A 17695-nucleotide genomic window follows, 5' to 3' on the forward strand; every position below is an offset into this window, starting at 1 on the left:
TAGGGTAAATTACTCAAATGGTCCTTAAACTTATACTTGATTTACATTTTGGTCTTTCAACTAAATTTTTCATTCAAATGGTCCATCAACTATATATTATTTGCCCTAGTGGTCCTACCGTCTAATTTTCTGTTAGATTTAACCAAATTTTAGGGTAAATAATGATCAATTTGCCCTCATATTTAACAGAAATATTGACAGAATGTAACGGTAGGACCAATAGAGCGAATAATATAGACTTGATGGACTATTTGAACGAATAATTTAATTGAGGGACCAAAATGTAAATCGAGTATAAGTTTAAGGACCATTTGAGTAATTTACCCTATCTTCTATATATATAAAGCAAAAGACAGAGAATGGTGAAAACATTCAAAATACCAGAAAATGCCCTTAGTTAATTCAAACATTAAGAATTGAAATTATTAATTAAATGAGGATAATATGGTAAATTCACATTTTTTATATTAAAAAAATAAAATAAAATAATAACTACCCATGTTATCTTTTCTTAATATTAAAAAATAATAATAATAATAAAAAGAAATTGGCACATGCTCATGCATGTGCTAAGGAGCTAGTATATATATATATATATATATATATATATATATAGGGTTATTTACTGTAGAAGTCCCTGAACTTGGCCCCCATTTGCAATTGGGTCAGTGAACTTTTTTTTTCAGCAATTACATTCGTTAACTTGATAAATAGTTCCAATTGGGTCTTGCCATCCAACTCTGTCAATTTGTCCATCAAAATGAGGGATAAAAGCGTCCTTTTCAGAATGGATTGAACAGAACCACAATCTAAAAACAAAATCAGATGGAATTTTTTTTTCCCAAATATGATCAGAGAAACAAAACACCTAAAACCCATACGAAAATCCTGATCTAATCACAAACACCAACAAAATGCAGTTCACAAATTCATCAATTCAACAAACAACAAACAAAAGGAGAATTTTTCCAAAGCTTTCGAGACATGAACATCTAAAAAGAACTATAGAAAAATCGGAGAAATAGAATCACAACGAAGCTAGCCATCGTGAGCTCGGTGGTGAAGCTGGAGTCGCAGCGCCTAGCATAGATAGTGAAGCAGGTGCAGAAGTTGACAGCGTTGGATTTGGCCACGTCTACCAACGTCGTGGCTTAGATGGCGGTTGCGGTGGCATTCATTATGGCGCCAAGGGCGCCGTCGCTGTTACGGCGATATCGGAGAAGGAGAGCTTAAGGGGATGGGGTTGAGGGTGGGTTTTGGGTTTTGCAGGTTGGGAGATGGGGGGTGGGTTGCAGGTTGGGTTGGGATCTGGGTTTTGAGGGAGTGGGCTAAGGATGAGGGGAAATGGGTTGCTAGAGAGAGGGAGAGACAGAGAGGTAGAGCTGAGAGAGAGAAGGAGAGCTTAAAGATAAACTCACTTACCTTCGGGAATGATTCACCTCCTCCATTCCAGCCATACAACTATTTGGAATAGTGGTATAGATGCTTTGCTTGAGGACTCAAAGGAGAACTGTGTTTGCTTCTTTTCTAGCTAAGCTAAATTCAAAAGTCAATGCCAGCCGTAATTTTATTTTATTTTATTCTTCATTTTTTTCATTTTTTTTGTTTTCAATTTTACAAACTGTAAATAGAGCCAAGTAAATCCTATGTGGTTTCTACCAATCACAAATGGATTTGTATTGTAAACTTGTGAAGATGGAGGTGGGTTGTTAGGGTTGATGATGGATGAAGAAGGTGGATGTGGGGTCAATGATGGATGAAGAACCCGAAAAGACGCTTTTACCCTCTCACTTTGACAGAATTGGAAGGAAGGACCCAATTGGAACTATTTATCGAGTTAACGGATGTAATTGCCGGAAAAAAAGGTTCACGGACCCAATTGCAAATGGGGGCCAAGTTCAAGGACGTCTACAATAAATAACCCTATATATAGTATAGTACAACCCTAATTTCTACCCTTACCAGATAATCTCCATCAATTTCAAGAATTCTCTTCATCTTTCGACTGCAAGTAAGCCATTTTATTTTTCTCTCTAATTCTTCGCAACTGTAATTTGAAGTTCCATATAATTTTTTTTCAATATATTAGTTATCTTATTCGTTTATGTGATATAGTAGAAATTTGATATACATGCATTATACTTGTATCTTAGAAATATTAATGGTGTTGTTTTATAGCTATGAATTAAAAAAATCCTGCGTGGAAGTATGCAAAAGAAATAGGGGGGAAAAATACTTAAGATGCACATTTTATGATCAAAGATGTAATGGAGAAATTTTTAGACCTAAGCATCATTTGGGTCAAACTCATCATGGTATGCAACCATGTAAGAAAGTTCTTGAGCATGTGAAAAAATAGTGTGTTGCAACTTTGAAAAAATTTCAACCTGAAAAAAGAAAGAAAAATGAAATGCTTAGAGAGATTGGGGATGGTCCACGAGGAGGGGCTCATAGTATGGAAACTTCATTGGATGGTCCATAAGGAGGGGCTTAGAGAGATTAGGGATGGTCCCGGTACTAGGAGTGTTGCAATTGATGAAGCTCTTAGAGCACAACCTAAATCAAAAGGACCAATGGATAGATTTGTCACTTTAGAAGCTCGGCAAAGTACATTAAATTCAGCATACAAACAAGAAGAAAGAAAGGAAGTTTGTCGAAAGATCGGTCATTTTTTCTTCTCTAGAGCACTCCCATTTAATATTGTAAATGATCCATTTTGGCTACCTATGGTAGAAGGGATTGCCGCATATGGTGTAGGATTTAAGCCTCCATCAATGCTGACAGATGGGGATGAGGCGATGCGCACAAAGTAATTGAGTATGTGTTGCCCATGTGCAATCATAGGTTGTGCTCATGGCACGTGGCAACGAATGCACAAAATAGCTCAAAGGATGAAGAATTGGTACGATCATTTCAAGCATATCTTTGGGAACTAATTACAGTCAATGAGTTTGAAAAGAAATGAGAGTTTTTGAAGGTCAGAATTATACACATAAATAAAAGGATGACTGTAAATGATGTATGTAAAACGAGATGAGTGGGCGAAATCACACCTCAGACCCAAGTTTTTCAGTGTATGTGTACTACTCAATGCGTGGAGTGTATGAACAAGTTTGTGAAAGATTACTTGAGAAAAGACGTTAAGTTGTTTGAATGCATATCACCGAAAACAGTAAAAAAAAATTGCTTACAACAATATTTGTTTTTAATTATAATTATTTTTTAATATGAAAAAAGTGTAAATTTACCATATTATCCTGATTTAATTAATAATTTCAATTCTAAATGTTTGTGTGGGCTTCAATTATCCCATTCTGAGTAAATAAAAACTAGGCCTAAAGTATCCTGAAGGAGAAGCAAGTCCTAGGGAATACTATGTTTTTCTTCAAGTGGCTCTTCAGATTTATGACTTCTTCCAGCGGCTCTTTGGATTTCTACGACGGCTGCATGAGTTTATACAAAGACCATATAAGCTTGGCATGTGAATCAGAATATTAAAGAGTTTGACATGAGAGGCTTGTGATGTGGGAGCTAAGTGCCCATAAGTTTAGCATGAGAGAGAGATTTGCTAGAGGAATGGATGATTATGGCTGTGTGTTGTGGCATAGTTTGGATAATGTTTGAGGCTTGAGATGATATTCAGGGCATGGTGATAATGTCTAAAGGATGGATGAGCTTGCATCTGGCTATTGCTTGGTTGTGTGGTGGTCATGTTGGTGTTTTGGACTTGAAGTGGTGTGAGCACGATGCAGAGATTAAGGGTTGGTTTTGGGTGTTCCCAGTAGCTAGAGGATGAGCTTGCCTTTAGCTACTGCTTGGCAATGTCTGGGTTTTGTGATTGGTAAGGCTTGTTGGTGTTTTGCAGAAGGTGAGCTTGCCTCTTAGTTGTTTCTAGATGATGTGCAGGGTTTTGGAATGGCTAAGACTTGGTGTTTTCTAACAGAGGGTAAACTTGCCTTTGCCTTTCTTCTTTCTCCTCTTGGTAACTGATGCCTCCCATTTATAGGAGCTGGGAGTTCTTGGCAGTTGTGGAAGATTGGGTTTTTAATGTATGAAGGTGAGGCATAGGTGGTTGTGGCTTTAATTGAGTTTGACTATGGTTTTGCTGCTGGAAGGGTTTAATGCTAGAAGGTAGGAAATTGGAGATTGGGTAATAAAGGTTGGAAGGTTGGTAGAAGGCGTGTTCTCTATGCTTACCCATTCAATGGGCTCAAGAAAATGAGCTTGGGTAAGCAGCCCAAAATCTTCAGTATTTTGAACTTTTGATGGGCCTCATGGATCCTTGTAACCATCTATACCACAACCTATTCAACAAGCTCCATATATGTGGCTTGGGCCCACTTAAGCTTTATCGGGTGGTTTAGCATAGTAAAATGTATTATTGGCTTGGCATGACATATACTGTTATAAAACTAGAGGGAATTGTATAGAGCAATAAGAGGAAGAGAAATACAGAGAATTTTTTCTATGAATTTGTATCAACCTATCTTATTCATCTTTGATAAGCGCCTATTTATAGGCTTACAATAGAGGTATTTAACCCACAATTTATAGCTAGAAATTAAAATAATAAGGGCATAGGTTACAAAGCAGTAAGGGGTGAAGGTAATGGATGTTATGGTGGTCATCCACATTCCATAGATTTATAACACTCCGCCTTGGATGTCCACCGTACAATGACATTGTTGCCTCATTAAAAACCTTGCTTGAAAAACCCAGTGGGACAAAACCGAAGACAAGGGGAAAAGAGTGCATCTTTCTTCTGAATCATTGATATGATGTTGGACATGCTTATGTTGTCTCTTTAAAACCTTACTAGGAAAAACCCAGTGGGACAAAAACCTAGTCGAAGGGAAAAAGAGTATAACGCACATATGTCCTGTATGTAGTAGAATTGAGATGCTCCCCCTGATTTTCATTAACTTATGGAATTTAGGCTTCAGAAAAAGTTTTGGTAAAAAGGTTCGCCAGATTATTTTGTGAACGAAAAATCTCTTGGCTTTTTTTTTTAAAAAAAATCACCTTTGATGAACCCTTCTCTGATTTGAGCAATACAAGCAACATTGTCTTCATACATGATTGATCTATTCGACCTGCTTTTCACTTTTCAAATGATTGAACTCTTTAGGAGCATCAACAACTAATTTAATAGTTAGAATATGTTACAACAATATCAAATTTGAATTCAAAATACTCAAACTCTTAGTGTTAACTCTTAATTAAGAATATTATGGTACTTTATATCCTTCAAGGGGGTCGCTTCATCCGATATATCTCAAATATTTCATGAGCTTTGAGAATTTCCATATACCATATAGTCTTAATAAATATACATTAAACACATGCTATAAGTTTTGCTTTAAAATAACAACTGCACTTATATAAATGTGGATGCATCTACGATGAGATGGGAGACTAAAACCATGTCTCTCCCAGGAAACCTTATGTCATATTAGTGATCTTATTTCACTTCACAAACACCAATTCGTAACCTTCATACTTAACATTTGTAATTTGGTGTTTGAGCTATAGGTTCAATATCCCACACTTCATATTTAGTGATAAATGGAATTGCCTATTTCTATTTTGGCCAATCACTTAACTTGTCGATTCATAAGGTAAGATGTAATATAATCATAGCCCTTGAAGTAGTTACTAATAAACCAAATGTATCATCAATTCGTGATCCCATAATTCTCATGTGCATGCGCATGCATAATTTATAAGCATTTCATTGCTTTGGGGTACCAGTGCCTCTTCAGGGGCTTATGTTGTCACTTATGAGACAAACATCTCTTTTACGATGAATTAATTAGAATATGTGGATTATAACCTCCTAAAGAGCATTATTTTTGATAGGGCTTGAATTTTTCAAATAATCTCCACTTATGGGGAGTTAAATTTATAGAACCTATATTTTTGTCACGCTTCAGACATGCATTATATATAGTCACTTATTGTCATGTTAATGAATTGTAATACATGAATATCAATCCGTGCTTGCATATTCATAACTTCATATATGCATTATCTTGATGAGACAAAAACGGACCGATTCAACACTATTTCACAACGTTCTTCAAGAACTGCCATTTCTCCCCCATAACAGTGGGAAAATTGTCTCAAAATGTAGGAAAATAAACTCATCATCATTATCAAGTCAAATTGACTGGATTGGATAATGTGGGAGTTGTGCTCATAAGAGTCTTGATAAGAGACAAATATGTGACCATTTTAGTAGGCACATTCAATAAAACTGGTGAAGTGATCCATAATTAAATGTTGTATAGGTTCACAAATATCCCTTTGAATTATTGAAGGAAAGAGGGCTCAAAGTCAATTTTTGACTGAGATGATCTTATGACAGCTTTTATTTGTGAGCATTCTTTGTAATGATATTTGTTGGACAAGACAATATTTTGAGTCTTTAAACAATGTCCTTACAAATTTATAAAATTCTTATGTATCATTGTGGAACATGGATTGCCAAGACAGTCATAACACAACATAAAAGTTATCCAGTCAATGAACTTCTGGTTCATGACATCATAGTCTTCAATTACTTTAATAGTTGTGTAATATTAGGGCCTTATGAACTTTTGGTTCATGACATTATAAACTTCCTACCCACAAAAGAAAGTAGGAAGTTTCTCCAATAGATGCCTTTGGCTGTCAATATTGGGGCGGTAATACAAAACATTACTATTGTAAAACGAAATTAACTAATAACCCAATATAAATAAAATAAAATGAGTAAAGTGGTATAAACGAGGAATAAAATAAATAAATTAAAGACTATGAAATTTCAAGATAATCCAATATTAATATGGATTCAATATGTAGATAAAACTATAATTTAAGAATTGGATTTCCAACCAGTTCAGGTTCATATAAGGCACAAATAAGTAATGAACTTCAAGTTCATATATAGTATTAAGATCCATGAACAACTATGAATTTCAGGTTCATATCAACATATATTCGAAACTTCATGTTCGAATACGTAGATCTAAATAAATTGAATTAATAGTTGTGCTTTGAACTTCATACTCAAATCGATATATATATATATATATGCACTCGAAACTTCTAGTTCAGGTTCTTGACATATGTAGGCCTCATGAAATTCTGATTTTGATTAATACAAAATCAAGGAGTTTTATGTCCTTATGTGCTCTTTAAATTCGCAGAAGTTCACGCCCTCAATTATTTGGAATCAAAGAGCTTTAGGTTCTGATTCAATCGAAAGGACTCTAGGTCTTAATTAGTTATATGATGAGGATCGAGGATCTTCAGGCCCTGATCTTTTGTATAATACAAACTCATCATAATAATTAAGATCATACATAAATTAAATAAACAAACAATAAAAAAATAATGGCATTATATTCATGTGCAATAAGAATAAGAATTTCTTTTTCTTAAATGAGCATGACGAAGTCTGATGGTGAGTACGAAGAAACTCTATACCATGTGATGACTCTAGCTCATATAAGAAGAAAGAAAATATACCAAGAGCAATGCCGTGTTGATAACGCGTTATAAAACTAGAGGGAATTGTAGAGAGCAATAAGAGGAAGAGAAATACAGAGAATTTGTTCTATGAACTTGTATCAACTTATCTTATTCATCTTTGATAAGCGCTTACTTATAGGCTTACAATAGAGGTATTTAACCCCAAATTTATAGTTACTAATTACAATAATAAGGGCATAGGTTACAAAGCAATAAGCGGTGGAGGTAATGGATGTTATGGTGGTCATCCACATTCCATAGATTTATAACATGTACATTATTTTCTATATTTATTCAATGAATTAATTCCCAAAATACATCTTGGATTTACGCATGACCAATATTATATGTTATATTGGGCTTCTTGTGACATCTTGGGCATCAATAGTTTGTATATTAATCAAAGACATTTTTTGGTATTTTGAATGTTTCACAATTCTATGCATTTTGCTTTATATATATATATATATATATATATATATGAAAAATTCCCATTAAGTAGTTTTAGTAAGTAATTTTTTTTAACATTTAAATTAGTTAATGGTATTTATTGGGATTTTGGATTAGTTTTTTGTTGTTGAAGTTAGGAAGGGAAAAGGGGACAACCTCACACACACTCGCCATAAGAGCTTGAATCCAATACTCTATTGGTTATATTTTGAAACAAAGTACGTTAGTGTTTAAATTTCGAAACTTGTGTTAATCTAAATTTCGAAAATTGTGTTAATCTTCGAGCAACTCCCGTACAAATCAGAAGTACGAAAATAAAAATGGAACTTAACATGATAATGATAAGTGCAAACATAGCTTAACATTATAAAACTTTCTTTCTTAATGCCCAGTTTACAAATTTAGGAAAAATTTAGGGAAACCCTAGAGTATTGTGTATTCAATCCTCATAAGAAAGAACAACATAACTTCAGCCAAAAAGAAGAAAATTAAACACAGAAATAAGTATAACATGTGAGTTATTGCCAGCCCCCCTGTGAAGCTCTGTACAAGTCAAATTCAAGGCAATAAAAGAAAATATCATACAATGGCAACATCAAACTTTGAGACTAGGAATATGAGTGACACAGTGGGTGGGCAAAAAAAAATTTAAAAACCCCCCCCCCCCCCCCCCCCCCCCCCCCCCCCCCTCCCTCTCCCTCCAACCCTGTGGTATTTTTCGTCATCATCTTAAGAGTCGCTTGAGGAGCTGACCCGGATAAAGGATCCTCGGCTCTGGCTGCCAACTATCACGTCTTTTAGTCGAGATATGGGACCAAACATCCTTCCTGTTTTCTGTCAAGATGATGATATGACAATGTCAGTGTCATTAAAAAATGGAAGGTTTAGGGTGAAACAAAGTGGGGCAAATGAACCAACGAGCGTTGGTGTGTACACTACGCTACTGCTAAAAAATGCAATTGTATGACCATACAATAGAAACAAAAGAACAAAAACCCACACGAGTTACACTAACATCATGAATTAACACATCTACGACATTTCATGATACGCTAACATCATGAAGTTTTATGGCACACACAATAAACATCACACACTATTGAAATTACAAACTGTTATTAGATTGATTTAAAGTCAGTAAGTATTTGCTATTTAAAATCCTAGATGGGAGGATGTGATTAGCCATTCAGTAAGCAAAAAGTTATTCAGAAACACTCTTTAATGCTACCTACCAGCTGACCCAAAAAAAAGGTATGTACAGTAAAATCTATTATGTGATACCTTAACCAACAAGAGAGATCAGGCAAAGGAAAACCAACAAACATGAGATGCATCAATTCCTTAACCAGAAAAAGAAAAGTGAAAATTGAAACATACTCATAATAGAAAACAATAGCAATCAACAAACCTGATCATTGACGCTCAACTGCCACTTTTGTTGTAGAGCCTGCCACCTCTCATTCTGCCACCGCTGCCCAAGTAACACAAGCCCCATCACAGCTGCTGCTACAAAAATAGACCAATATGCATTTGCTTCTTTTGCATGACAATACAAGGAAGCAGCTCTTCTTTTCCACCACGCTCCACAGGGCAGGCCAGAAACGTCAAATTTATCATCATGCGGTGGCCTTGGGGATTGTGAGATGTCCTCAGAAGAATCTAAACCTTGTTCTGAAGGTTCAATACGTCCAGGAAGAGCAGTGCTCTCACCATATGGGGTTGAACCACCAAGAGCTGTTTCACCATCTAAACTATATTTCGCAGCATCATATATAGTCTGCTCTTTGTCAGCCATAGACCCTTCCAGTGTAGCGCCTTCTTCAAAGTCTGTACCACCAATGGATAGCATATTATCCTTCTCTTTTGAAAACGGCATTCCCGTAAACTCATCCGGAACATTCAACCCTTTCAAAGTCAAAGTTTCTTCCTCCTTTCCACTGGACCTACCACCTTCAATACCTATCTCAGCCTCAGTTACTGCATCCTTGTCCACATGTTCATTATGAATTTTGCTGCTGTCAGTCTCCACAGGCAAATTCTCATGCTGACTGGGTGGAAAAACAAAGTGACCAGACATGAACAGCGCATGAGAAGTCTCTGCTTGCTCTCCAAAGGTATTGATCTTGCCGTCATTGTTCAGTTCAACTCCTTGTGGACCAGGAGAAGCAGCATATGTTGATTCTGTAAGTGAGACAACTTCCCATCCATTCCCACGAGCAGTACTTTCCTCTACCTCCTCATTATCTGCCATCTTAAAGCAAGTTTCCTATTTCACATTTATAAGGCCCAAGTAGACACAAAATAACCAACAAGAAAAAACCCATCAGAATGCTGTAAAAAAGAGATCCAAATCAAATCAATTCTTATCTTCAGGTCATGAGAATGTCTCGGTCACAACACATTTACGCAGTAAAATGCATGCAGAACATTACTTTAAAGCAAAACTATCTTGTGTATGATCAAGCAACTTTCTTTTGGGTCAACAACAATGAATTAAAATGACTTAAACCACACTTAAATAAGAATAAAAAGTTCATACATAATCTATTTTTGGCCACTAAAATAGTAATTACTATGGATTTCATTTCCACCCATAAAAATCAAACTAACCTTATATTACACAGAACAAAGTTCTCATTTCCATTCAAAAACCAGAGTACAGTATGTAAGAAATGACAAATACATATTTGCAATTAACAAAAGCGATGTTTTCCCAATTCCAAAACCAAAAAAAAAAACGAATTAATTCCAACCAAACACATACTTAATCAACAGAAAATTGACTAAGAACCAACCCTCAGTATCAACAAAGAAATCCTCAACAACCTAATCACATGCTGCTATGCAAAAAAAAAAACAAAAACAAAAAAAACAGAACAATTTGCATGTGAATAATTGGATACAAATAACAACACCAAAACTCCTCCAAACAATCCAAATCTAAAGCAAAAGCATCAACCAGTCCAATCAATAAAAAACAACAATCAACTACCAAAAAATAAACAAATATATCGGATTAATTTCGAATACGAAGAACTCACAGAAACTCGTGACGGGATTAGATCTAGAGGAATATATGATCGAGAATCGCAACAACGACGTTGTGATGGTGTTGGTTAAAAATGAAAAACTGTATCGGGAAGTGGAAGAATAAATGGAGGGGGATGGGGTTTTTTATACGCGGAGATTTCTCGAGTAATAAGAGAGGGAGATGAAGAAGGAAACCGGCGGTACCGGTAAGGATAAACTGGACACGTCGGTTGACCGGCTGTATCAGGTGGGGTTGAGGTTTGTCGGCTAGCGTGTGTGTCTGGGTGAGAGATACGGAAACGGGGGGCTTGCGATTGCGTGTGTGCCGAGCGAGGAACTTACTGCGTCACGCCAGATTTCTGTTGTTAATGAGTGGCGTTATTGTTATTTTTTGTTATTTTTCTGTTTTTTTCTTATCCATTTCGCGTGTGTTGCTATTTACATTACCATATCCAACTTTTAATGAAATTTTTAGTGTCCAATTTAATGTTGGATATTTTTCAAAAGAAATTGAATCTTTGAATTTTTTTAAATCAACATGGGGGTTTTTTGGACTTACGACCTCTTCCGACATTAAAAAAAGATACCATTAAATTAAGATCTAATTGATTGAATTAATATATTAAAAGATAAGTAGTTAAAAATTTACTATATCACTCAAAAATCACTAAACAACTTTTAATTTTCAAAATATTTTAAAATTGACCAATTCAACTAAATATTAATTTAGTAGTGTTTCTCTAATAAATGTTGGAAGACATTGAAAAAGTAAGTTTAAAACAGTGCATTCAACCCATTACAATACTTAAAAAATTGGTGTTTTATAAATATTTGCTCTTGTTGTGTTGTTTGGTTCAAATTGTTTTTTTGGCCAATCTATATGCAAATAATCTTCTAAGTTGATGGGGACCGTTTATGTCGATGAGTGCAATGGTGATTCTCTTTTATATATAACAATAACTTACATTAATTTAATTTAATTTAATTTAAGGAAATAAGGACTCGACTTTAGATGCAAAAAGACGAATTTACTATTCTGATCAATTGACCTAATCCACATTATGATCATAATATTTGTTACTATAGTTGATTATCCAAATGAGTTAAGAGATGGGTGGGGAAAATGCAAGTGAACCGTAGCTTTCACAATTCCTTTTTATATAATGCTACTCTTAGCACATTTGTATACTACATTCCTATACCATCTTATATGGCAGCTAAGATGGACAACCACATCAATTAGAATGATTTAATATTTTTTTTTATTTTATGATTTATTCCAGCATTTGTTTTTCTAATTATCTTAATTAAAATACATGTCATTGATTTAATTAATGTGGTATATAATATAAACATGCAACATCATGTGGTATAAAAATATAAGATAAAAATATAGTAAGTGTAGCATTACTCCTTCCATAGTAATCTAATGGCTATGGCAAATTGGCAATGATGGCATTGTAAGGAAGTGGGTTGCAAATACTAAAATAGACCCCCACCATACTCAATCATTGCGGTGCCAGCGTGACACCTCAAACCTTTTCCTTTGTCGTTTCAAATTTTAAAGAAAGATAAGATAGTGATAGTCTGCACAAACGGCATGTCGTCAGTTAAGATTGGGCCTCCATCCAGCCCAGTAAAAGCCCATTCAAAAGATGCGGAGAATGATCACCCACTACTTAAAGACCTCCGTCGAGAAAATAAAACAAACTGCAGACCACTCAGACCAGAGAGTCAAGAGTAGAGATAGAGAGAGAGAGAGAGAGAGAGAGAGAGAGCGAGAGGAAATGGGGGATTTATATGCTTTGGATTTTGATGGAGTTTTGTGTGATAGCTGTGGAGAGAGCTCTCTCTCTGCTGTGAAGGTCGCGTATTGTGTTTTCACATTTTCACAAGCTTGAAAATATTTGCTTAATTGATTGTTTAATTTGTGTGAACGGTGGTTATGTGTAGGCTGCTAAAGTGAGATGGCCAAGTCTATTCAACGGTGTGGATTCAACTTTGGAGGATTGGGTTGTTGAGCAGATGCACATAGTAGGTCCTCCATATAATAATTACACAAATTTTATGTATGTAATGTATCATCTCGATTCAGAGTCTGGTAACATAACATGCTAATTAGATAGAATTATGTTCGTGCAGTTGTTATTTACTGTCTGTTAACATAACATGCTAGACTGTTTGACAAGAGAACGTTTGAATGAAGAAGGAATGATGAATTGTGGTGTGGCAGGTGAGGCCTGTGGTGGAAACTGGATATGAGAATCTATTGCTTGTGAGGTTGCTGCTGGAGGCGAGAATCCCTTCTATACGAAAGTCATCGGTCGCGGAAGGGATTACAGTGGAGGGGATATTGGAGAAGTGGTCAGAGCTGAAGCCTGTGATTATGGAAGAGTGGGGTGAGGAGAGGGATGCTCTTATTAATCTTTTTGGGAAGGTCAGGGATGAGTGGATGGATGAAGGCCTAACAACTTGGATTGGTGCAAATAGGTATCCAATTCAGACTTTTCTGGCAAAGGAGCTATTTATTCATATACAAAAGACAAAAGCATTTTAAGGTTGTTTGATTTAAGATTTAATTTATTCTTTTTTAACATAAGGGTTTTTATCTTGAAACGTCATGTGGTTCACGAAACTATTAACCCTTTATGCGGGGTTAACATGAACGTCATGGACGTTTTGTGATTAAAAAAAAAAACCCCTTAACATAATTCTAGTCTCTTCTCAAACTTGTTGGGACTGGGAGGGCTCAATGCATATCTAAGTAGAAGATAATTTGCTTGCAGATTATATCCAGGTGTTCCTGATGCTCTAAAATTTGCAAGCTCAACCATATACATTGTCACCACAAAACAGGTGTGAGTATCTTTGTTTTCTCTTTCTGACACAATCCAATTAATGACTGAAAATGTTGTGGTGGCTGTAAATGTAAACTTTTGCCCTTTTTTCATTCTCTTACTTTCTTATTTCGTGTTCTTCTTTCACCTATTGCAGAGCCGATTTGCTGATGCTTTACTGCGAGAACTTGCAGGAGTTACAATACCGCCTGAAAGAATATTTGGTCTTGGAAGTGGGTTAGTGGAAATTAACTTGATTTCAATCTATGTTTGATTGTTTTGGTACTTATACCTGCGGTTGGTTTTCCCTAATGTGGAACTTTACCCTTATGTATTGAATTCCTCTTCCAGTCCCAAGGTAGAAGTATTGAAGCAGCTTCAAAAGAAACCAGAACATCAGGGGCTGAAACTGCAGTAAGATACTTCTCTGCTTCGTATTTGAAATTTTTTATTTATAAGATACTAAATGCTCAGAATTTTCGATAATATACGTTCAACATTGACCAGCTTTGTCGAAGATCGACTGGCAACCCTAAAAAATGTGATCAAAGAACCTGAATTGGATGGTTGGAATTTGTATCTAGGTAAAATTCTCCCTTTACCCTTATCAAACACGCTCTTTAACTTGTCTATTATATCATTGTATGGGCTTCATTGTGGTACTCATTCGCTGCGGTTGCTCATTTGGGATGAATTGGATCAGGGGATTGGGGTTACAATACACAGAAGGAGAGGGAGGAGGCAGCTACAATTCCCAGGATTCGGATCCTTGAGCTTTCTGACTTCAGTAACAAGTTGAAGTAGCTTCTTTTCATACTGTTCTTCTTCTTATTCCCTATCCAGCTATGAATGTATTAATTCATTTAAAATGCAAACGACAAACTTCGTTATCAGAGACTTAGAATCTTAGAGTCAGAAATTTTATGTACTTCCTCTGTTGTGATCTGTTGAACAGAATTTGTCTCCTTTCAAACAAAGAAGCTGAGTATTATTGAATTTGCTTCTGGGTTTTCAGTCTAATCAATGGTGAAATACTTACCTTTCTCACCTGCAGGTGACTAACCGGGATATCCCGCACAGATGAGAAAATGGTAAATAGATGGCCTACTCTTGAGCAGTTTTTATGCACTGGTTCCATTAAAATAAATAGATAAAAACAGAATCTCGATACATAATCATGTCTACAATTGTCACTTCGCATATCCGTCGGCTTCATCAGCAGCCTAAAATCAACTTGAATGGTAATACATGAATATTCGGAGTGGAGGTTGCTATGGAGTTACAAAAATGGTCATTATATTGCATGTCAGAAAACTTATAAGTATAGCGACAGTTCCTCTTTCAAATGCCTGTTGCTCTCTGCTGGACTCTCATTCTCCACTCTCTTTTTCTCATTCTGGAGCTTCTCAACAACTTCCTCCAAAGGTGGATCTCCAGGTCTTCGAAAAACTTGATCGCCAATCTTTATTTCATAGGCCTCGGATTGGTTCAACGGAAACTCCTTTAACTGGAGGCTAGAGGGAAAGAAAGGGATAAGACATTATAATGGTATCTTTTGACTTCTGATGCCGATATCAAGGTATCATTGCTTTCATTTAGATTTCGACTTCTCCGCCTTCTCCTCACCCTCCTCATGGTGGTCGTTGTCACGATTGGTTCAAATCTAAAGCCAGAGCACCCACCAATGCAAATTGTGGTACATTCTTTACATCTTTTTCCCGGAAACTGTTTCTGCTGGTCTGTTTGTATAGTTCACTCTGAAGCTTCACTTCTGCAATTTTCATCTGTCACAAAGCACATCTCATAGCCAATCCATAAAAATTTACTTAATAAGCGATGTCTCTTGCAATTGGCTCCATCATTGAAACCTTGATTCTAAAGAAGCGTAATTTCTTTTTCTTTTTTTACATTTCATGACTTTTGATGAATTAGTGCACAAGTTGTTCAAATTAATTTTCTAGTGTTGTTATTAATTCGTACATGTCTTTTTGTATAAATAGAAAAGCTAGTGCCGCGAGCAATATCATCTCCCCTGTTTTTGCTCTGTTTTTTCCTCCTCCATTTCTGTTGCTATTTCCATGTGTTTGTGAGACTCAGATACTTTATGGCCCAATGTAGAATACAGCAAACTTGATTAGGCCCATTGTATCATCAATTTCTCTTTTCTTCTGTTTTAAGACAAGTATTTTCTTTCTTACACAGACGAAAGATAATGACATATGTTAACTCAAATTCCATTGTTTTATTCATAATAGCAATACAGTAAAAGGCAATTCTACGTCTACATTTCCTACATTGCGAAAGAAAAAAACATACACCATGAGGTACACAAGAACATCATACCAAATAGTTCATGGGAGAAGTTCCCGTTAAGTTCTTACAAATAACAGCACAACAAATATACTAAAATGGTTCCTTTATTTCAGTGAGATCCCTTATCATCACTCAAATACTCGAAAACTAGTAGAAACAGGAGTCCTTCATCGCATCCATCTTCAACTGAAGGGAAGCATGTCGTCTCAAAGGTGCCTGCGCTAAAGACAAAGGTTAAACAACCCATAAGATTGAAAGAGATAAATCATATAAACTAAGGGCCCATTTGATAATCATTTCAATTTTAATTTTTAGTTTTCATTTCTTATGTTCTGTAATATCTGCATGTATATTCGGGGTTAAGAACAACTAACTTGCATAATTTATTTTCATAACTAGTATGTAAGAAAGATAGTAGTAATTACCTTTTATTTATTAAGGATCCTTTGCCTGATGATTTCTACCTTCACGTACAACCAATCGTTCAGAAAAGTCAAGAAATTGAAGTACGTATATCTGCATGACCTGTTGAGCAGAAGAGTGCCGCAAACTCCCCAAAATCCAATAGCAAACCCAAGCCCCATGCAGATGTAAAATCCTTGTGTTATGAGCCCATCTTTGTCGTCTTCATTCACCAACAAAGATTGTCCTGGACCTTTTTCATCCTCAGGGCATGTCCTTGGGAGTGGTTCTCCACAAAGCAGAGGATTTCCACCATAAGCATAGTCAAAGGTTTGAAGCTAAGCGCCTATTGGAATTTTTCCAGACAAGTTGTTTTCTGACAAGTCCAAGTAACCAATACGATTTATCCGAGAAATACTTATTGGAATTCTGCCGTTTATCTGGTTTCTTGATAAATCAAGAGAATCTAACTCCTGCAAATTTCCAATCCTTGAAGGTATTTGACCTGTTAATCGGTTTCTCGACAAGTTTAAAGAAACCAAACCAACAAGATAAGTGATTTCAGTAGGAATCTCCCCACTCAACTTATTGCATGAGAGATCAATACTCTTTACAAGTCCCAGAATACTTCTATATTTTGACCTTACTCCTTTCCATGTTAAAGATGCTTCATCATCATAAGGCAAATCCAAGGAAAATCCTCCCGACTGAATTATATTGTCATGTACGATACTTGGACTTGAATGTCCATTTTGAGCCAAAGTAGTCCAATTGTTGAGACATTTGGGTATAATTCCAGAGATGTTGTTCATCGACAAATCCAAAATTTGAAGTTGTGTAAGATGACATAATTGTGGCGGGATGCTCCTATAAAATTGATTAGATCGAAGGATAATGATAGACAAATTTAGCAGATTTTCCCCTAGCCATTCAGGTATTAATCCTGATAATTTATTTTCCCCAACATCAACAAGTGTCAACTCTCTGCAATTCTTCAATTGTGAAGGCAACTCTCCAACAAATCTGTTATTATTTAGTCTTAGTGCCTGTTTGGCATTGCTTATTTCGGGTGATAAGTGATTTTTTAAAAATTTTGAGAAGCCCAACCCGTTTATTAAACTGTGAGAAAATCACTTATTGTTAAAAAT

General features: G+C 35.8%; 2 protein-coding genes and 1 long non-coding RNA gene across 3 annotated transcripts; 1 reads left to right on the forward strand and 2 right to left on the reverse strand.

Moving 5' to 3' along the window:
- Nucleotides 8654-11520, reverse strand: LOC18786381 (ATG8-interacting protein 2). The gene is made up of 3 exons (XM_007219389.2): nt 11007-11520; nt 9374-10231; nt 8654-8799 (listed from the first exon to the last, which is right to left on the reverse strand). The coding sequence occupies exons 2-3, from the start codon at nt 10214-10216 to the stop codon at nt 8695-8697; spliced, it is 948 nt and encodes a 315-aa protein (XP_007219451.1). The 5' UTR covers nt 10217-10231; nt 11007-11520; the 3' UTR covers nt 8654-8694.
- Nucleotides 12688-14836, forward strand: LOC18786000. The gene is made up of 8 exons (XM_007218748.2): nt 12688-12860; nt 12949-13029; nt 13229-13485; nt 13782-13851; nt 13990-14069; nt 14184-14246; nt 14340-14416; nt 14536-14836. Exons 1-8 carry the CDS (start codon nt 12783-12785, stop codon nt 14634-14636), a joined length of 807 nt encoding a protein of 268 aa, XP_007218810.1. The 5' UTR covers nt 12688-12782; the 3' UTR covers nt 14637-14836.
- LOC109947217 lies at nt 16055-17653 on the reverse strand. Its single transcript, XR_002270178.1, has 2 exons — nt 16571-17653; nt 16055-16361 (listed from the first exon to the last, which is right to left on the reverse strand). It is a non-coding gene; the product is annotated as an uncharacterized LOC109947217 (long non-coding RNA).

The sequence above is a fragment of the Prunus persica genome, chromosome G2 (assembly GCF_000346465.2).
Source record: "Prunus persica cultivar Lovell chromosome G2, Prunus_persica_NCBIv2, whole genome shotgun sequence".
Classification (NCBI taxonomy): Eukaryota; Viridiplantae; Streptophyta; class Magnoliopsida; order Rosales; family Rosaceae; genus Prunus; species Prunus persica.